General features: G+C 35.3%; 1 protein-coding gene across 7 annotated transcripts in view; it reads right to left on the bottom strand.

Annotated features, from left to right (window-relative positions):
• LOC131194271 (RNA-binding protein 12-like) overlaps positions 1-23,676 on the bottom strand; it is a 55,772-nt gene that overhangs the window by 16,236 nt on the left and 15,860 nt on the right. For all 7 annotated transcript variants that reach the window (XM_058175070.1, XM_058175064.1, XM_058175066.1 and 4 more), the window contains 6 exons: positions 8,786-8,914; positions 5,680-5,859; positions 5,268-5,342; positions 4,969-5,040; positions 2,495-2,578; positions 437-526 (listed from right to left, as the gene is read on the bottom strand). In XM_058175070.1, the coding sequence (XP_058031053.1) occupies positions 437-526; positions 2,495-2,578; positions 4,969-5,040; positions 5,268-5,342; positions 5,680-5,859; positions 8,786-8,914 (630 nt within the window). The remainder of the gene's footprint in view (positions 1-436; positions 527-2,494; positions 2,579-4,968; positions 5,041-5,267; positions 5,343-5,679; positions 5,860-8,785; positions 8,915-23,676) is intronic.

Here is a 23,676-nt window from a genome sequence, read left to right on the forward strand (position 1 = left end):
AGCTTTTTAGGGTCGTATCCTTCTGATACTGTTATTACCAACGGAAAGCTGAAATAAAATTGTAAGTGCAGTCACAGTCATGTGATTTTCATTTAGCGAACACTTTGCTTAATGACTGTCACAGGAACCAACTGCAGTCACTAAATGAGGACCACCTAGACTTTTGCTGTTCAAATATTACAGATATTACAAATTATACTGAATGGTCTTTTAAAGCAATCAAAAGCAGAGGGGATGGAGTACTAGTACATTTTAGAGAAATAAACAGATGAAGATAGAGAGAGAAGCAGTTTGCTTTATAAATAATAAGCCAATTAAATTATCATATAAATAAGTTTTAATTCTAACTGATCTAAAAATCAGGCATCATATCAGAACAAAAAATGAGTTGAATAAAATGAGTTTATAACTTGTCTGAAATAATTATTGTCCTCACCTTGATTTGTCTGTTGAAGTCGCCACTACAAAATGTTTGCAAAGGTACGCTGAACTTTTTCCAGCAAGGATTTAAATTGTTCTTAATTACCTAAAAATATTTTTTTAAATAGTTATAATCAATGTATATTATGAAAGCACATGTTTCTCATATTTTTATATCTCTCCAAAGGTTTTTTTTTTTTCCTGGTCATGGTCACAATGTTACCTTATAGTCTTGCATTTTTTTGTGAAGTAACAATTTTATTTGTTGTAATCCTCCATGCGAGATGTGTGGCATATACCGTATTTTTTGGTCTATAAGATGCACTCCCCCCACCCAAAAAAAGGGGGTGGAAATGTCTGTGTGTATTATAGAGTGAATGTTGACAAAGCCCGCCAGCCCCCACCCTTCGGCCTCTGCCTCCCAGCAATCTGCCTCCTTGAAGCAAACAGCAAACAGCCTGGTCAGCTTCAGCACAGCCTGATTTAGAACAAGCAGCTGATTGGCGGTTGGCTTGGTGGCAATAGGCGGCCAAAAATGGGACTCGCTGAGGCTGAAAATGGGGTACGCAGAGGCCAGAAATGGAATACGCAGAGGCCAAAAATGGGGCATGTGGCAGTGATAGGTGGCGGCGGCGGCGATGGTGATCCCCAGCCTGAACAGCTGATAGGCAGTATTCCAGGAGGCAGATCCAACCGCCAATCAAATGCCTGTGCTAAATCAGGCTGTGCTGAAGCTGACCAGTCTGACTGATGTTTGCTGCAAGGAGGCAAATTGCTGGAAGGTAAAGGCAGATTTTTTCCCCCTTGTTTTCCTCCCCAAAAGCTAGGTGCATCTTTTGGTCCAGAGTGTCTTATGGTATGAAAAATACGGTAAATTGAATGAATGAAGGAATAAAATAAAGTTACCATTCCTCAAATCAATAAATTTATTTCATTTCCAAAGTCATATTTAAATACATTTTCAATACGTGCCTCAATTAATATTTCAGTTCTATCATGGATGAAAGTTGAAATTGGTTAGACCTACAAGATTGCTAGAGGAAGTCTGTGAAGCCTTCTTCTGTAACAGGGGTATCAAACATGAAGCTGTGTCATGTGCTGGCCACCCCCACCCCCCATTTAGCGAAGGGGGAAAAGTTGCAATACGTCATGTGAAGATGTGTTGTCGTGAGTTTGACACCCCTGTTCTATAACATCCCAATTGACTGGTTTGTTGTTATCTAACAAGAAACAAATTGAGTCCAAAAAATTACAGGCAGAAATCTACTTTGCCTCTGAAAAGCTGTTCCTGATGGCCAGTATAGAATGAAGTGAGATAGCAATGAGAGGCCTTTCCCAAATCAATGGAAATATCTTTTTATGAGGTAGGAAACTCGGTTTGCAAAGTGTTTTTTATCTGACCTCTGCAAATAAAAGTTCAGCTTTGAAGCTGAATAACTTAAAGAGTTGATCTAATGCTTTGGAAATAGCCTACCCAAAGCAGTCCAAACCTTACCTGGAGTCTATACTGGTAAGTACTATACTTTTTTTTTTTGTTTTAAAACTGTAGAGACTGCTTGCCTGGAATACTTATAAATCATTTCTAAAGCTTCTTTGCACTTACAGTTTGACTGAAACCTATCCTGGCCCTTCCCATCGTCAAGCACTCCTGCTGGCCCTCGTATTGTCCAAATCAGTGGCCAAGAATCCCTGTCCTCATAACCTCATCTTGCACCAAAAAATGCAAGTGAGATAAACAAAGGTGGTAGAGGTCACTCTGATCCCCAAAAGGCATTTTATGTAACTTCTGCATGCACCAAGGACTTTTACTCTTCCTTCTCCTTTTTATTGTCACATTTGCAAGAGACTGGAGCTTCAGAATAATAAAACAAGTCTGAAGTTCTGCAGAAACTTTTGAAGGAAGACATGGTAAATTAGAGAAACCCATTCTAAATCACAGGAAAACAAAAACCTGTCCAAATCAAGCCCATTTGCTGAATTTGAGACCCCACCCAACTTCATACAAAAACCTCTAACTCCCCATTAATATATAACAACTCCTGATGAACCAAGATGGAATTGCTGGAAATCTTACCTCTGATCGGTATACAAGCTGCCATTTTCCACTATCACTCTGTTTATAGAATTCCAAAAATGGGTCTGATTTGCCTAAAAAATCCTGTATTGGGAAAATAATTTTATACAGACGTAAGAAAAATAAAACATTTCATCCACAACAGTTCATTTAGTGACCATTCAAAGTTACAACAACACTGGAAAAAATAACATATGACTGTTTTCACACTTTCAACCACTGTGGCATCTCTATGGTCATGAAATCAAATTTCAGATGCTTGGCAACTGATTCATATTTATGATAGTTGCAGTATCCCAAGGTCACATAATCACCTTTTATAACCTCCTGACAAGCAAAGTCAATGGGAATCCAGACTCACTTAATAGCCATGTTACTAACTTAACAATGCCAGTGATTCACTTAACAACTTTGGCAAGAAAAGCCATAAAAATGGGGCAAAACTCACCTAACAACTGTCTCACTTAGCAGCAGAAATTTTGGGTTTAATTGTGGTCATAAGTCAGGTAGCCTTTTGCTTGATTTCTTGTTTGAAAGAGGAAATGTTAAATATTTTCATATTACTTTGTTCTATTTTGGTTGATCCCACTTAAAATATTAGCTGACTGTAATAATTGAAACACAATTATGATGGCTTTTTATTATCTTTAGGAGTTAATTCTTTTCACGGAAACACTAAGAAAATTAGCCTATGTTATGTTTTAGTAGGCTTAATGTCCAATCATTTCTTCCTTCATCTCTGTCTTCTTCCACATCTTAATTATTTCAATCTATATTTATATAGGGGACATATAAATTGCAGTTGTGTATAAAAACTGGTTAGTTATCTACCAGATACAAGTGGCCATCTGTGAATTCATACATGTATAATCTGCACTTGTACAGAACAAGATTTGAGATTTTTGAGAGGAGTAAGAGAGAGAGACATTTCCCCTTACTTCCAAAGAATGCCACTGTGGCTTCAAGAGGAACTTCCAAAGAATGGGACCATAAGTTACTAAGGGCAGCACTACTGACCCAAAGGTTAAATCTATAATGCCTCAAAAAGGTAAAAGCTGAGCCTATGTAATTGTTTGCATAATTAAAAAGACTGACATACTCCTAAGGAATGCAGAAGGCACTGAGACTACTCTAGTAAAATTGATTGGAATAAGGCATTGTTTATCTAGCTTATTATCCAGAAGGTCTTCACTATTCTTTTTAAGAAATTCTAAAATTGTGGTCTCATAAAACTGAATGCAAAAATGTGGCCATAGATACTGAAGATAAAGTGATACTTTAAAGTTGCAATGTTCAATATTTCGGTACAAATATGACCTAAAACATAAAGTGTTCTCCACACAAGTCCTAAAACTAGATAAAGAAAACTATATAAAGATAAACACCGATTAAGTACCACTGTATGTGTTTTGCCTCCTAAATATATTGCAAAGTATAAAAAAGAAAGAGATGGAAAGTGAGGGAAGCCCCCTAAATGAGACTGAGTTGAATCCTTCTTTAGCTACAATCCAGGATAATGATGGGGGGAGAATACCAGACAGATAGGTTTTCCTAGTGAAAAAGCCATATAATTCTAAATTATGAGACCTTTTCCATTATTGCTGTAATATTTAGCACTGTTCATCCTGGACATTCCATAGATATTGAAGCATCTAGTGTTGATTTTTCTTTGTGCAGGTGCAGTGAAAGGAATCTTGGCAGAGTTACATGCCACTAGTCCTCAAAAGACAGAAACTTTTTTTTCCCCGGAAGCGTAATTGATGTTAACTGTGGATTCAAGAGTACTGTCACATATTAAGTTGCTGTTTCATCATACAAGAAGTCCTTGCAAAAAGTATTTGGCTTAGTTGCGGTTGGTTAACTGGAAGTCTACAGAAGGAAGCTACCTCATGCCAGAGGCACTATGATACCAGAAATGGAATATGTGTGCCCTCTGAATCCAGTGTCCACTTTGTCCTAGTTATTTAGGGAAGGAAAACTGAGCTGAAAGTAGCCCAGGACTCCTGGGAGTGCCTTTTGTCCATGCTGCTGACAATGTCCTGTAACAGAGAAAGGGAAGGATACTTTTCTGCTATCTAGCATAAGATATTGATATGTGTAAGCTAGCAGCATGGAAGGAGGCCTCCTTTATTAAAACACTAATAGCATTGGCATAATATGTGGTAGAAGAACTGCATACACACAACCTCAAACATCAGGTCTAGGCCTGTTGCCTCATATCCATGTTCAAAGAATGAGACTTATTGATTGCCTTCTCTGAAAAAAAGCAGAAAATGGAAAAGTAGGGGCTTGTTTCCAACTTTCACCACTGGTGAGTCAGTTCTAAGATCAGTGATTCTGACTCAGTAAGTTCTGAAGGTTCATTCCTGGATAGAGGTGTAGTCTCAGGTAAAGGCTGGAGCTTTGGGATTAAAGTAATTTCCAAATTAGAACATGACTGAACAACTGAGGGTTTTTTTTACACCCCTTTTTACCTTTTTGTCTAAATTCCGAGCTTCAACATCAATAGAAACAACTCTGGTATCTTTAATCTCTTCTGCACAAATCTGCAGGTTGAAGGAAATGTTGTTTTAGTAATCTTGGAAGACACCCTATTATTGTAGAACATTTATTTAAAAATTAGTTTGATAACAAAAATTACAAACCAAACAATGGATACATATTAGCTTAACTGAAGGAAAAAATGCTTGAGATACATTAAACTGTAGAAGAAACAGATGTGTAACTTAATTCATATATTCACAACAAATTATAACTAAGTTTTTCCTTTTACCGTAATAATGCCTTTTCCTGCAGGCTTTCCTTTCTTCAACATTAAAGGCTGAACAAGTATTTTACTTGATACAATCTAAAATAGAAATTGTATACATTATTCAAATTATACAAGAAAAAATATATATGAAAATGTGTCTTATAATTATTTATAGTGTAAAAATCTGGACTTCATTAATCTTGCAGAACAAAATATTACGCTGCATAGTTATTTTATTAAAAAGCACTGCTTCCTCTCAACAAGAATAACAAAACAGAAGAAAGAACAGTAATTCGCTATCTCTTTTCTTAACTTAAAGCTTCTGTATATTAGTATTTCCTTTTATTTATTCACTACCAACAATAAATAAATAAATAAATTTAAACTTTTATTTAACATTTTATATAGCAGTGATCATAGTTGTTTGCCGTACCTGACCCAGAGTACATTCAGCTCCTCCAAGGTAATCATCATCACTTAAGTCATATGACTTATTATCAATATCATATATACCAAACTTCAGCTTCTGAACTTTCTCAAAATAATAATCAATTAGCAGCTTTTTTGAAAATTGAGGATTCTGACAATTCTTTATTTTTTCAGTTCGATCCAACTATGACAACAAAAAAGAAAAAGGGCCGCTTAACACACAATGCAGTGTGAACAAAATAAATTCATATATAGCAAATGAAACAAACATTTAAATTATATTAAAGTAACCAAAATATTTTTACAATCCCCAAGGCATGTCACGTTTGAGCACTCCTGACATTTGGAAATTGAAAGTTGAAAAATTTGACATGCCCTAATATAACATTCCCTTGGGCTTCATTTCACTTGGGGGGATCCAGTAGTGTGATGCAAGTTGATATCCAAGAAAGAATGTCTGGGGTTTTTTTCTAAGCAAAAATGTTCAGGAAAACATGATGCTCTTTTTTTATACATTATTAGAAAGCATACCTCACTAGTAACAATGAATATTTTGGATTTTTCTATACTACTCACCTCCAAACTTTTAATCTATTTTCATTTTAACTGAAATCAAATTAACAGAATTATATGTAATTATATTGGTTCATTATTAAAAATTATGCTATGGAACAGAAATATTTTGAATAGGACAACTTGTGATTGAACAAAATGTTGAGTTTTCCTATTTTATTTCAAGGTAAAGGACTCTCTGCGGATTTTACTCTGCTAGTCAAAGCTGACTATAGGGGATGTTGCTCATCTCTGTTTCAAAGCCACTGAGCTAGCGTTGTCTAAACACAGAACGCTGTTGCCTTCCCACTGAAGTGGTACCTATTTATCTACTCAAATTTGCATGCTTTCAAACTGCTAGGTTGGCAGGAGCTGGGGTGAGGATGGGAGCTCACACCATCACATGATGCTTGGGTCTCAAACCTGGGCTGCTGGCTTTCCAGCTGACAAGCCCAGCATTTTAACTGCTGAGCCACCATGCTGCCCCATTCTATTTCAAACAATATATTAAATAAACCACATATTCATATGAATGAAAAAGAAAAAGAAAAAGAAAGAAAAAGAAAAAGAAAAAATATAGTCTTTGAGATATTGTGTCCAGTATTTTTCCAAGAATGCTGAGAAAGGTAAAAGAAAAACAAAAAATTATACAACCAGCAGCAAAGTGAATGGATTCTATTAAAACTACAGTTAGGTTTAGGAAGATCTAAAGAGCCTGGCTGGGGTCAGATCATCCTGGAGAAGGTTTGTCTATGTAATTGCTAAAAATAATGTTCTTGAAACCAAATATAGCCAAATATTGCTTCAAATAATTAGAAGGAATAAATAAAATGCAATAATAATACTTTAAATATTACAAAGAAAATGTTATTATTTTCTTATTGGGACCACCCCAACGAAGCGGTCGAAGTGCTGTCCCGGTGCCTGGAAGCTGTACGGGTCTGGATGGGGAGAAACAGACTCAAGTTCAATCCCTCCAAGACGGAGTGGCTGTGGATGCCGGCACCCCGGTACAGTCAGCTGCATCCGCGGCTGACTGTTGGGGGCGAGTTAGTGGCCCCAAAGGAGGTGGTTTGCAACTTGGGCGTCCTCCTGGATGGACGGCTGTCCTTTGATGAACATCTGGCGGCCGTCTCCAGGAGGGCCTTTTACCAAGTTCGCTTGGTCCGCCAGTTGCGTCCCTTCCTTGACCGGGATGCCTTATGCACGGTCACTCATGCTCTGGTTACATCTAGGTTGGATTACTGCAATGCTCTCTACATGGGGCTGCCTTTGAGGTGCACCCGGAGGCTACAGTTAGTCCAGAATGCGGCTGCGCGAGTGGTAACAGGAGCCGCTCGTGGCTCCCACGTAACACCACTACTCCGTAGCCTGCACTGGCTTCCTGTGGTTTTTCGGGTGCGCTTCAAGATTTTGGTTACCACCTTCAAAGCGCTCCATGGCTTAGGACCCGGGTACTTACGAGACCGCCTGCTGTTACCTTATGCCTCCCACCGACCCATACGCTCTCACAGAGAAGGTCTTCTCAGGGTGCCGTCCGCCAAACAGTGCCGGCTGGCGGCCCCCAGGAGTAGGGCCTTCTCTGTGGGGGCATCGACGCTCTGGAACGAACTTCCCCCTGGCTTACGTCAAGTGCCTGATCTTCGGACCTTCTGTCGTGAGTTAAAAACACACCTATTTATTCAAGCGGGACTGGCATAATAGTGTTAAATTTTAATTCGGGGTTTTATTAATATTTCTAAAATTTTAAAACTAAATTTTAATTATCAGCCTTTTTGTAATTTGCTAGGTTTTAAATGTTTTAATTGTATATATTTTGTGTTTTATCTCTGGCTGTACACCGTCCTGAGTCCTTCGGGAGAAGGGCGGTATAAAAATTTAATAAAATAAATAAATAAATAAAAATTAAAAATAAATTATCTGAAGACAGATAAAAACCTTACATAAACTGCAAGGAATCCAAAAAATTGAGTAAGAATTCCTTTCTCATTGCAGTCTATTTCTTTTTCCATCTCAAATTATTCAATAACAAGGAGCAAAATTATTTAACAATAAATACATTTTAAAATAGAAAAGGATATGTTAAATAACTAAAAACTGAATGTACTAATAAAACTCATTTTGGGACAATTTAATTATGTTTATGGTGCATTTACCACCAAATTTGCCAAATATAATTCCTTAGAATTATTTCCACTGAAGTTAATTTAATCTTTTAAATTACCTTTTACCTTAAACTCTCTACCATGGACCTTACACATTTCTTAAGAGGTCCCTAAGGGGGCGTGCATAAGCGCATCAGCATGCCTACCATCCCTGTCCTACTGTCCCCATTTATATGTAATCATTTTATGTGTTTATGGCTGTTTTGCCTATTTATATCCATTTTTGGTGCCATTTTTTTCATGAGTCCATGTCTATGTCTATACTAATACATGTTTCCTTGTACTCGTTCACAAACAATTAAATAAATAAATAACTAATCATACTTAAAACCAATCTCTATCAACAAGCTTTCCCTACATCTGGTAAATTTAATACCATCAAAAATTCCTTACTTCTGTCCACTGATCGCCACCAACATTTTGAAGCAAGACACACAGAGGATCAGATTTTGAGCCAACATCTTTATCAATCAGGTTATCACAGGATAGGGACAGTTCCACCTTGGTCACGCACTGAGCCATCTATAAACAGATTGGGGGGAAAAAGAATAGTCATTAAATGATAAATTCAGTGTACAATGCATATGGAATCTGGACTGATTTATATACCAATGTATTTGTTGATAATATTCTTTATTAGTTCTGTATTGGTTTTCATATTGTTGCGATTCTTTTGGCATTTAAACCAAACCAAAAACACAAATGTTACCAAAGCTGAATGAATTTGGCTGAATACGAATCCTTACGTATAGCCAAGTCTTTTTCATCAAAACATATTTATAGTATTATTAAAATAACCATACAGCAACCATATTTAGCAAGATAAATATGTATTTAAACAGGCAGATACCTAATCTGTAGTATATGTACTGTAGTAAATGTAGTACTTTAAAACAATACAGAACAGTAGAATCCACTTACGTTTTTACTTTTTAAAAGTCATAGAAACAGATAAAAGTTCTGAGAACATAACTCCTAAGTTTTTCTTCCTAACATAAATAATTTCAAAAGCAAAAAAGAACTAAACAATAGCAATCATGTCAGCAGTCCCATGTAACACCAAAAGAAAAAAAAAATCAATTGCTGCAGAATGCCAAATGTATAATTATATAAACAATGAATGAAATGCTATAATCTATTCAGTTTCTGTTGTTACAGTTCTCTCACTCCACTCCCAGAGCCTCAAAATACTGATACGACATCAGTTTCAGACACATTAGACCAGGTATACCAATATAAAGCCATCTGCCTCTTGAATACACAGACACATAAAATAGAAACGCAAGTATGTTTTGGCTACATTGAGTCCTAAATCTGAACAATCACAGAAAGCACAAAGTTTCTGCATACTTAAAAAACAGAAATTTCAGCTATTCAAATATTAATATATACAGCTAAATATTTTTTCAGTTTTTTATGAACAGTAGTCTCCGAATATAAACTATGTAACATATTGTCACATGTGTTCTATTGGTGACATTTCAATATTTTTTTACAATAATCTTACATTGATGAATTACTGGAAAAAAAATTCAAAAGTTAAAATAGTTTATCACTTACTTTGAAAAGACATTTAATTTTAAAAATCCTATCTCTAGGTATTTGTGCACCCCAATGTCTAATACAATATTAGAGAATAGCAAAAACCAAAGAATTGAGAAGATAACTAACTTGACATCTGAAATCTATTGCAAACATCCCATTCCTCTCAAACACAAGAAAAAAATGTAAGCCAATGAATATTAGCTTCAAACACTAAAGCATCAAACTACCACTTACATGCACACAGTGGGACATGTGAACACTCAACTGCTTTATGTAATTCTCAAAGCACAGTACGAAAGGTATATATGAATATCAACCAGCTTATATAAGCTGCACTAGCGCTAACAATAGCACTAGCGCTAACACTAGCGCTAACAATACTTTGTACTAGAATGAAGAAAAAATATTTGTTTTTTTTAGGGACTGCCAAATCATATTGCAGCGGAAGTCAGAACAAACAAGAGACACCCTATCAGATCCAGAAATTTAAAATTCAGCAGTTTAAGATTTAGCTATACAAATTAAAAGCTTGTTCTTTTAATGTATGGTTTCCCGCTGTAGTTCTATCAGTCAGTTGGGTACATTCCTGCTCTGCCACTTTGCTTCATTTTATTTTTTTCAACATTTCATTGGATGCTAGTTTACTAATCCATTGCCAATTTTAAATTATGATATTTGGCTGCTCTTCCTTACATTTTTTTTAAATTTCCCCCCCTTTTCTCCCAATTCTCTTCTCTCTAATTATTCTCTTTGACTTTTGCTTTGAGTTCATTGCCTATTTCTGTCCTACCTTCTTTTCCATGTGACTGCTGATTATAAGCAATTCATACAACAGGTATTTTTGTCACACCGGAAGCTATCATTCTTAGTGGTGCTTGCTGCTTATATAAGTAGAACCACTGACTCTAAGAGTACAGTAAGACTTTTTACTTAGGACTTAGGAATAGTTAGCATCTGGGGCAGTTCAACCTGTATTTTTTCCATGGTTTTTGTGTCATACCACTATCAACTGATTTTTGGATGTTATTCACTAAAAGCATCAGTGGAATGGATACCACTCCCTCTGTTAGTTAAAACCTTCTCAATTGCAGTGTCAACAACAACTAACAAGACAGACCAAAATGAAATGAAAGATGCAACATGCAGAACAACCCAAATGCCAACTGGAAGAATAGTAGAGCAGATCATGCTGTGTTCTCAGGGAATACTAATCATTTCCTTTAAAGTAGAGTAGCACATGTTAAAACTAAGGGAAAGCAATGCCACATCAACCCATTCTGGGGACACAGCAAGGATATGTTGTGTGGACAAGATTCAGAGCAGCATACTCTTCTGCAAAGTCCAGTAGAGGATGGAGGTACAGTTACTTGGTAGATGTGCCCCTAGATTTAGTTCCCTAGCATCTCCATTTAAAATACCACTGCATTCATAATCTGTGACATTTTGACTGCAACCAAGCTAGTATTCCTATAAAGAAATTCAACTATCAGCATTTCTTGCTGCAGGCTTTGTTTCCTGAGCAACTATAACGTCCATGAACATTCTATGCTGAATCAGTTTATTACCAAAAGCTTTTCTGCAACAAACATGACATAATTCAGATCAAACTAGATAAACATTAATTTGTGACTGTAATTGTCAGACATGCAAATATGGAAAAGTTTGAAAAAAGGACAGTAGGAGTCAATGTAATATACATAACTTCCATACCTAAAGCAAGCACTGTTGTTATTTACTGAGTAACAAATTTCTTTGTTGTTCTTGTTGCTTTTTGAGCTTTGATTGTTTGCTTGTACATGTTTCATTACTAAATTAGGTAATATCTTCGGAACTAGAAGGGAGTGGGGTTTACTCTCCTTTCTAGCACTGAAGATGTTGCCTAGACGTAGTGAAACATCTGCAACCAAACAACCAAACTGAGAGCTACAAGGACTTCAGAACAACTTTGAGTTGCGTATATTCATGTCAACTGAAACTTCTAGCATTGTTTTATGGACTGGTGTGCATTCCTAATTCTCTCTATCCACACTATGAAATGAATAACGTATGTTTACATTTACAACAAAGCATATATTATAGTATTATCCTACAGTAGTGTGATAACATCAAGTCCATGATTATGTTTCTTGCAACGGAATTTGCTACATATTGGGAATAGAGGAAGCTATAACATAAATAGGGATGATACTTGAAAATGAGAAAAAGCAAAGCAAAGGCCAGGAGGATGCTAAAAGTGAGAGAAACAGGGAGTAACCTAAGGGAGGTACTGAAGCAGCAGAAAACACAATAATTAGCACTGACTTTTCATTTGAAAGGATCTTTTTATTGTTCTCCCGCCTCATCTATACCGATAGGTTTACCTGCAATTGCAGTGCTGCTGACTTGACACTGATATTTAATTTATAGCACTATTTGTTCAAGAGCTACTTCAAGAGAATAAAAGAAATTAAGATATTCATACTAAATCACCTGGTAATTTTGTCAAAGTGATCCTTGCAAGTGCCCAAAGCTACAGACAATGGTAAGCCCTACCAAATGTGTATACCTCTGTATCTTACTATGTATGTATCTGCACCATGAAAAAAGCCAAATGTTAGATGGAATATTGTTATAAAATGGTTATAAAACGGCATGTTTAAAAAAGTGAAAACTCAGCAAAGTTTGACTTCTGGTGGCTGCATAGACACACAAATGTAGTTTTCTTTGGTAACTGTACAGAAGTGGCTTGCCACTGTCTTCTGGGAAACTTGCTCAATTGCTTAGGCTAGTCCCAAGGTTTTCTGGTATACTTCCATTCAAGTGTTAATCAATACTGAGTTATTGAGGGCTTTTTTTCCTGTTCAGGTAAGATCAGCTAGATGGTATATTAATTTATTCTTTAGATCTCAAAGCCCAATGGCTCAACTCAGATTTTACAGTATTTACATTTCTGAGATAATGTTGTCCTGCACTTCCTCATGGGAGTAGATTGAGTGATGTTTTGCCTCTTATTACTCATGTTGAACTAGCCAGTTAAAATACTCACCACCATCATTTCAGGAAATTTATGCCTTTGGGATCACCAATACTGCCAGCCACTTCTATTTTGATTTTAAGGGATGGGAAGGGAGGTATATACTTAAGCTTCTAATGGGCCCATCCTTACCAAAATGTTTTTCATTTGCCCTGTTAGTATAATATTCTCCAATCTGAAGCTTTCTTGATGTAATCCAAGACACTCCAAGAGCAGTTCAAGATATTTTGAAAAACTCAAGTTGAAAAAGACTATGGTAATCAAGAATATGTAATAGTACTCCGAGAGAGATTTAAGTAAATGAGCAAGCAAATGAGAAGCTGTTTTGGTCTGACTGCTAGTATACATGTAAACTGCAAACAGTATATAAAGAAAAGTAAAGAAACATAAAAGCCTGCATAAAGTTATGTGATTTTACACATTTCATGACCAAGAGGGATTCACTCTGGATGCTTGAAGTAGATAAAAATTACTGGCGTCTAAAAGGTATTTCATCATCATCAGCCATTCAGTTGTGTCCAACCCATCCAGTCACTTTATGGATCAGTGTTCTCCATCCTCTGACCTGCATCACCTCCTTCAGATCTGCCATGGCCATCCCCAAAGCTATTTACATTTGACTTATATGATTCAAAAAGTTCAAAATAAGTTGCCTAAGCTATGCATTCATGGAATCTTACTGATGTGTATACACATTAATTCCTGAATACTGACATACATGTAACCTTCAGTGTGACTTACAGTAAAAAAATATATCAAAATTTGGAAGACACCTCATCTTCTCTTTTACTATAACCTCACGCTTTGTGTGCATGATCATCACAAGCATTAACAGCATCTCATTTTGTACCTATATCTTAACTATAATGTAGCCCAGAATTCCCATCGTAAATCATGATAGTGATAAGTCAAGGCATCCAATAGAACTGAGCCTATTTTTAAAACTTTTGCAGTGATCATTAATGAATCAATGGTTCCCAAGTGCGCTTTGCTGCAAACCAGCCAAAAAGGCCAAAACTGGAAAGCATCATCATAAATCGCAGTCACATGACCATGGAACACTGCAACCAGCCACAAAAGTGAAGTTAGTTGCCAAGAGTACAAAATGTGGAGTGTGTGTGTGTAGCCATCAGAACTCCAGAACTTGATCATAATTAGCTTTTTTTTTGTGGAGAGGTCCAATATAACTTTGAATGGCCACTAAGCAACTGGTAATTAAGGAAGAATGACCTCTATTTATGTAAATATATAACTCTTAATGGGACCTATGTGAGCAACTGGAGCAAAACAGCTAATCCTACTCCTAGCTATAAAAAAAAATCCTACTGCATCCAGTATCTTTCAGGTAAAAATGCACAGAATTGTATCTTAAATCCTTTCATTTACTTTATTTATCAATGTTTTATGCTGCCCATTTCTATACCTCACCTCTCAGTACCAAGCTATCCTAACTCTTAAAACTCTCAATTGTGTTTTTTTTTTAAAAAAGATACACAAGCTAGAATATGAATGCTACTACTATACTACAGGAATGTCACATATTGTTTCCCAGAAATATGGGATAAGAATGAACTAGTTCTTGGGGATAACACGTGTTCAGCCACAGCACAATCCCAATAATCCAGGGCAAAACATTAGGATTTGATTTGATTTGATTTATATGTTTAGCAATTCAATGGGGACAAAGTATGCGTATTGAAAATATCTGAACCAGAAAAAAATGGCTGTAATCTTTTAGATTGGGTATTCTATTGCCAAGTCACAATGACATTAATATTCTGCTTTCTCAATAGTTTTCTAGGGATAATCATTTGGATCATTTGCATGATTAATATACACATCCCTGTAGTTGGCATTGCTTATAATTATAGTCACGGTTATAGCTTCAAATATATACTGAAAAACAGAGCAGACTTGGTGCTCCCAAACAGGCTCCAAAACACTTATGCAAAATAATCTGGTGTTTCATGTTGTAACAAGGATTTAGAACAGGGTTTTTTTTTTGTTTTCTTTTAATATTAAACCTTTTTAAGTTAGTAGGCTGCGAGCTGGACAGTCCTTTCTTTCTTCCCTATTTTTTTGATATGCTCTACAGTACCATGTTGGGAAGTCTTGTGTGAATGGAAGATAATTTCAAATATTTGAAGAGATATTTCCTATGAGTAATAAATTAGTAGCTTGGGTCAAATGCTGAGCTAAAAACATTCTTGTGAATAAAATGATTCTATTTTACAGTGGAATAAGGACATACAGAGATTTATGATCAGTAATTTAAAAACTAATTTATATTTAAGAACATCAGTGTCTTCCATAATTATGTTTCTAGTCAGGGTTTAGCTACATATAAATATAGTAATGTTAGTGTATTACTTGACCTCAGAAATGGTGATATTTTCTGAAATAAGTGCATTGCTTCCAATGAATTTGTTAACAAATCCAGCATACTTGGTAATTCTTCCTCATCTGTTATGCATTATATTTATTAATCAGAAGTTTCATTGTTTTTATTCAACTATTTGAAATTTTGAAAAAGATTTTGGTTTATATACAAAACGTATTTCCTGTATTGGATTTATTTTCCAAAATTAAAACAGCAGGAAAGGCATAGTAATTCTGAGTTTGCTATGCATTCATGCATCACCAGAATATAAGATCTATCAATGATAGATTACACACACTGTCATAACAGTGAAATAATGCATAATATATGGACCACTGCTTTATTTAGCAAAACAAGGCACTATTGTAGATTCTCTCCATTATACCTGAATGTAACTGCCATGAAATAAGTAACTTCCAATTAAACTTAGAACAGATGTATTGTTGGATTTCTTAAGCCTTTCCTTAACTACATCCTACTGTAGGTCCTCTTTTAGATCAGCCGGGTTAACTAGGTGCTGCCATCTGCTGGGCATCCTACAATTAATAAATATTTCTTACTAAACTGCTTATACCTTTTCTCAATTCTGATTCTCAATTACATTTCCAAAAATGTCCAGTTTTGCTTGTCACGTGATTAGTTCAGAAAATCCAATTATGTCTTTTCACAATGAATTTAATATTTTGGAATATATTAATATTTAATAACTGGAATTAATTTTGTCTAGCTGCATTATTAATATATAGTAACATCAAGTATAAATAGTAGGATAAACTTTCACTATGTTCTTACATGATGTGCGTCTGTGTGTGTAATTTCAATTGAAGCCAGCAATATCCTTCACTCACTTGGTATTGGAGACTGGCTGAGCCAGGGGGAGGAGTCAAGCAGACAATTAGCCTAGAATTGTTACACAGGCATAAGAATGGGAGTTCAATCTCCCCCAAACACACCAACGAATACTGCTGAATCTTATGTAGTCTGATTCAGGTGCAGACTGAAAGTCAGGGAAGATTCCTTGAAATAGCCATGAGCAGTAAAATAGCTTATTGTACTCTTCACATGTAGATCTGATTGTTTGCACCTAATATTTGGTTATATGTGTTCTAGTTGTACACAAATTTGAAAGAGTTTTTACATAGGATACTGTTATTCTTCTGATCTTTCAAACTTTTTAAATTTTCTGTTATTTCCAAACATGTATAGGACAAGTATGGAACATATTACATGTCTACATGTTACATATGTAGTTCTATAATTAATCCATAGTTTAGTATTAATTTTAATATAATTAAATTTTCATAATTAATATGTAGGTATGTAATTACGTATCTCCAAGAGAATGAGGCAGGGAAGCTACTAAGAAGATATTCCCTGTATAAAAACTATTCTACATAAGATACATTAATATACACAGCTATAATTCCACTTTTATTATCTAGAAATATTTAACTAGTTTTCTATATTGGAGATAAGTCTCCATTTAAAAATGTCTATTACTATATTAATAAAATTTAGTAAATGAGATTGTTAATTATGCAATCTTTGTAATGTAACTGAGGATCTTGACTGCAACCAAATGTTAGCCATTTAGCTTGACATTATTTTGGGATAATAAAACCTAAAGCTTGCATCAAATATATGCTTATCTCAGCTGAATTTGGGAGGAAACAGGTTTATTTCAGTAAGTCAACTATAACGCTTGTGCAATGTTCCAAAACTCATCAATTGTGAATTTACTCAAGATTTTTATTCTTTACAAACAAGAAATGCAGCAGTATACTAGAATAAGTGCAACAAAATTGAGAACTGGAAACAGTATTAACATTATGAAATTGTCATCAACAGTATAACAGAGAATACCCTCGTTTTATTGAATATATATACCAATGGGTCCAAAGATATGTATCTAATCCAGACCTTCACTGAATGGACAAATGAAGCTTTACAACTTTGAATTTCCAATAATAACTGTTTGATAGCTAAGATTTAAATGATGCCAAAATATCTGGTATTATTTATTTCTGACTTATATTTCTTCCCACCTAGGAAATTAAACTGGATCTCCCTTAATATCTCATTTTAAACAAAACAGTAAATATATTTTCTAAACTAAAATAAATGAAAGCTATTCACTGAATTGTGGATAAAGTGAAACACAGGACCTAAAGATACAATACAGCTACCGTAATATTTTTTCCTGGGACAAACTCAGAACTGTTTGATAAGGTTTCCCTTGTTATGACATCATAGCTCTAGGTTAAATAATAAATACCACCTGTGAAAAATGTCAAAGAAACAAAGCTACCTTCCTGAGATGACGAATATTCATTCACTATGAAAAAACTGATTATGCTGAATATGCATTTTCTGCATATTTGAGAATTATGTCCATTTTCTCTATCCTAATCTCCTGAAACAAAAGTACGTATAGTCAAGGCTATGGTTTTCCCAGTTGCAATGTGTGGCTGTGAAAATTGGACCATAAGGAAGGCTGAGCATCAAAGAATTGAGGCCTTTGAACTATGGTGCTGGAGAAGACTCCTACGAGTCCCTTGAACTGCAAGGCAAACAAACAAGTCAGTCCTAGAGGAGATCAACCCTGACTGCTCTTTAGAAGGCCAGATCCTGAAGATTAAACTGAAATACTTTGGCCACTTAATGAAAAGGAAGGACTCACTGGAGAAAAGCCTAATGCTGGGAACAATTGAGGGCAAAAGAAGGGGGCGGCAGAAAATGAGGTGGCTTTATAAACCGAGCACACAGGATTAATATTGGAACACATATTTTTGCATCAGACAAGATATTCTACACCCCATTAAGATTATCACCAAAGAATGCTTTCTAGACACATTCTACTTGAGAAATATCTTCGATAAACATCAATATGTTGTTTGTGGGTGTCAATGACATCTTCAGTTTCCACTTGTGAAGGTGAGTATATCCATTTCCATTGATTCGGAAGAAAGTAATTGTTGCTCAGTTTAGATTCATGTTGAATGTTTATCATTTAAAAGCTCAAAGAATATTACCTAGGCCAGTGGTGGCGAACTTATGGCACATGTGCCAGAGGTGGCTTGCAGAGCCCTCTCTGTGGGCATGTTCACCTTCGCCTCAGCTCTGTTTCGGGTCTCTGCTGTGCATGCACCTCCCGCCGGTCAGCTGGTCTTTGGGTCTCCACCGCGCACGTGCATGGTATGCACACATGTGCGGGGCGCATGTGCTGTGCTTGCGGATGCATGCAAAGGCTGCGCATGCGCCCACCTTGCAGTTTGGGCAGGTATGCACTCGGTGCCTAAAAGGTTCACCATCACTGACCTAGGCTCATCTAACTAAAAAATTAAATAAATCAGAGCCAGCATGTATTTTTAGCATATTTTCCATAAATTGTGGTTCATTTTTAGCTGTTTTCTCTGTATTCATATTTCAAATACCACACCATATTCTATTTTAGAGATAACACCTGTAGTACAAATAGTCCTTGACTTACAACAGTTCATTTAGTGACCGTTCAAAATTACATCACTAAAAAAGTGGCATGACCATTTTTGACACAACTGTTGCAGCACACCTAAAGTCACATGTTCAAAATTCAAACTACTGGCAACTGACTCCCATTTATGATGGTTGCAGTGTCCTGAGATCATGTGATCCCCTTTTGCGACCTTCTGACCAACAAAGTCAATGGGTAAACCAGATTCACTTAACAAACATGACTAACTTAACTACTGCAGTGATTCACTTAACAACTGTGGCAACAAAGGTCATAAAATGGGGCAAAACTCATTTAACAACATAAATTTTGGGCTCAATTGTGGCCATATGGTGAGGACTACCTGTGTTTCATCATTCTTATCCGAATAAGAATTAACATTTTTTTTAAAAAAAATCTGCTCACCTGCCAATTACTTGGACAAGAAACAATTTTTTAGATGTCCTTCTAAACAGTTTGTGGTTGGGATAGAAAGCTGGCACTAAAGGCAACATAAGGTAGATCTATATGTACTTAAGAAAGGTAAGTAGCTACGCTTGCTATTTAGAGCTACTTATTGGTAGGGTAAACTTGAGGAATACAGAAGTAAAGGAAAGCTGAAACGTTTATATCAAAGTAAAGGAAATGTTTGTTTTTTTCAGATGCAAGACAAATGCAAGTTAATGTGTCTGCCCAATACAGATAAAGTATTGGGTAATTTCTCAGAAGATGTAACACACAGTTGGCATATATTAATTTTGTGAAAGGTTTGCAAAAGTAATTGTTGATGAGTTGCATTAGCTCAGGTCAATCAGTTTGTTCATTGTGAGTTAAATTCTAAATGATTTTCCCTAAGCAAGTACAAATTTAAAATGTTATTGCGTAGCTTTGCAATAATTTTACTGGATATGTATCAACTGCAATGTATTACTTTTGTTGAGCAAATTACGACAACTCAGTGGTTGAACACACAATTTCTTTACAGTGTCAATAAAACTACGTAACTCTGATTTGATTAATGCACTTATGCATTAATTATTATGCATTTTGATTATAAAAGTTAATGGAAAGCTATACACATAGCTCTACATACAGCCATAAAAAATATAAAGAACAAATAGTTACACCTAAGAGTTTTATTTAAAAATGTTCCCACTGGCCAAAACATAAATCTTTGTGGAGTTGCAGAATGTCCCAGGAGACTAGAATGTATGCAGCAGGCAATGGCTGTTTTGTAGCTGGTCATGACAAAATCTTTTGTGATTGTGTAAATTTCTCACCTTTTCTCAGTACATTTACAACATTTCTTTCATTGTGCCCACTACCTATTTAATTTTTTGTTGGGGGGTAAAATAATACAAAATATCAATGAATATTGTCTTTGATTTTGAGCCATGGTGGTGCAGTAGTTAGAATGCAGTATTACAGGCTACCTCTGCTGATTGCCAGCTGCCTGCAATTTGCCAGTTTGAATCTCATCAGGCTCAAGGCTGCCTCAGCCTTCTATCCTTTCAATGGAGGTCCCAGATTGTTGGGGGCAATAGGCGGACTCTGCTTAGAGAGGGCTGTAAAGCACTGTGAAGCGGTATTTAATCTAAATGCTATTGCTATTGGTTTTGTCTAATTTGCATTTTCTACAAAATCCAACAATCTTGTAACTTTTTAGATAGCAGTACTTGAAGAAAAGGAATCCAACATCTCTATTGTACAGAACTTTCAAAACAGTAAAATCATAGGAATATGGAAAATTACATTCTTTATTCCTGTTGCCATTCAAATTGTTTCTTCTCAAGGAATAGACTAGAGCATTTATAACTAGTGCAACTGGATTTGTTCTGATGACTGAGAGACAATTATTAGAAATCCTTTTATTAATTTTAAATCTGAATAATTTAAACCTACTATAAATTATAGTCCAGTGATTTTATTGAAGTTGAGCAAAGTTCAGATGTCCAATTCACAAAATAATTTATGAGAATCACCATATGTATAGATTGAAGTGCCTTAGAGGTCTATAAAAATGATGTTCCTTTGAAAGAAAATCTCAAAACTGGGTAGCATTTGCAATACAATAATACAAATAGGAAGAAAATGATTTGTTAATAGGCAGGCAGCTAATCCACACAACTGAAAAATACCAATTGCCTATCAATCGCATACTAGAAGTTTCACCTACCTGAACCTGATTTATATTCAATAATGTTATCCTCTGGAATCTTTAGATTAGAAACATCAGAAAAATTTTCTGATGAACAAGTACAAAATAACATACCACTTTTGTAAAATATTTTGTAGTCATATATTTCTTGTACAATGCATTTTGACAGGTCTGTAGTTTAATATTAATGTTAACTGGTTTTCTTTATTCTTTATGCTTCAGTGTCTGAAGTGTAGCATTGTACACAAAATTATAATTGTATTTTTACTGTAATGAATGCAAAAACATTAAAATCTGAATAATTCAATAAAACCCCATGCTAGGATTCATCTTAGAGTGCAAAATTTCAGCACTTTAATTTATTTCTAATGTTTGTAAGCCACCAAGAGTTGCTTTCGGACCAGATCGGCAGCACATAAACCCAATATATAAATATTTTTAAAGGGATTTCTGATTTCTTGACTTGCTTATATATGACGTGATGTTTTCGTAGGTTTTCACGGGTATATGTATGCAGGTTTTGGTAAAGAAAAGACCCAAACATACCAAAACCTGCATATACATACATACATACATACATACATACATACATACATACATACATATTTCAACATTAATAAAACTCATGACATAACTGAAATTCTAGGATGTGTAATAGATATTGCATCCTAGTTTTAGTTGAGAAACTTTGAAAACCATCATCCCTCATAACTGACATCTTGAAGATAATTTCACTAACGTACACTGTGAGTTGAACAGTGCATGTCATAAGTTCCTTGACAAAACATAGAAAAGAATACTCTAGCAGTAACAATCTCATATTTCTTCATACAAGAAGTACAGATTAATTTTAGAATTTTCTTGAAGCATCCAGTACTCCAAACAGAAATAACTGATGGGATAAAACAAATTAAGATATCTAGGCAGTTATGGTTATATTTAAACTGCTTGCACTTTATTATTATTGGGGTGGAGTTTGTGTCTTGCACCCTGATTGTAAACATGGCAAGCAAACACAAGTAAGATTAAAAGTTGTTCAAGTTTTAAATGGCTATAAATTTGATTTTGGTTTCTGTAAGTGCTGCCAACCCCCAACACCCCACCCCCATGTTTTTTACTTAAGATGTAAAATTCAGCACCACTTCTCATTTAAATCTGATCTCTACACTAACACTTGGGAGGTACAACTAGTCTTACCAACATCAAAAAGAGGGTACAAATTGTTAACACTACTTGTCTTAACAAAGCTACCCTAACAAAAGCCCTAAATAAGAACTCCCAAAAAGGTATCACCATTGTTATTCCTTCTAGATCTTTCGTCACTATCATGCCCATTGGAAGACCAGGTATTTTCCAGTGAGGATGTCCTTGACCACAAGCTTCGCAATGCTGATCTGCTCATTATACACAGCTCAAAATTCTTCTCATAATGTACCAGTTCTATTTAATTTGTTAATCCCAAAGGACTGTCAAAACTGATATAGAAGAAAAAGTCTCACTCATCAATAAACATACCAATTAAATTTTAGGGTTGTTTCCTACTAAAAAAAGAAAAAACTTTTTTCAGCTTTGACACAACACGTATTCTTTAAACAGAATCACTTACGAAACAGGCATTGTTTCTAGAAGTATTTTTGCATAATTTTTCCTATCTAGGTTATAGTTTAGAAAGCCAATTTGGTGTAGTGGTTAAGGTACTGGCCTAGAAACCAGGAGACTGTGAATGCATTTTAAATCTATTTATGGATAATTTTGTCTGAATTATCTGAATCCCTACTCCAATAAAAGAACCAGACACTAATTGCCATATTTGGATAACATTCCAATAATAATTTTGATACACGCAACTCATATTGAAATTTGTGATGTAATAAATGAAACACGTAAAGAAATCTTTAACTAGGTCAAAGATACCAAGTGATGGCTTAATTTCATAACTAATTGGGTTCACATGTTACCTTACAGGTAGTCCTTGACTTACGACTACAATATGGACCAGAAAATTTATTAAATGGTAATACTCATTAAGCAAAGCATCACACGATCGTACACAATTTTAAAACTTTTTTTGCTGCATTTCTTAGGCAAATCACCGTGGTATTTAAACAAGACATCATGTAACCATAACTTCCAACTTTCCCTGCTGGATTTTCCATTGACTTTGCTTGTCACAAAATCATAAATGGCAAACATGTGACCACAGGACATGGCAACATTGTAAATATGCAACATTTGCCAAGTGCTAAATCATTGAGGGTGGGGACAGTGTGACAGTTAAGTGCAAAGAGCTGGTCATAAGTCACTTTTTTCAGTGCCAACATAATTTTGAGCAGTTACTAAAGAAATAGTTGTAAGTGGAGGGCTACCTGTATATCACTGATAAACAAATTCTGATTAAGCAAACAACAGCTGGGTTCATGAAGACCAAGTCAAAGTGATGATTAACTAGTTTGGGTAATGAAATGTCAAGAAAACCACCATGCTCAGAGAGCACTAAGAGTTAAAATCACACAAAGCACATTAGAAACCAGTCAGCACCTGATGTTTATAATATATTTAATAGTGAAAGTTAAATTATATTCTAGGTATCACCAAATTCCCAAAACATGACCTTAAAAAAGGGAATCAACTTTCTATCTTTTTGTTCTCCTTTATCCATCAATGCCTATTGGCTGTTTTCTGCTTAAATCCTACATTTGTTGTGAAATCTTGGTTC

This window comes from Ahaetulla prasina, chromosome 3 (genome assembly GCF_028640845.1).
Source record: "Ahaetulla prasina isolate Xishuangbanna chromosome 3, ASM2864084v1, whole genome shotgun sequence".
NCBI lineage: Eukaryota > Metazoa > Chordata > Lepidosauria > Squamata > Colubridae > Ahaetulla > Ahaetulla prasina.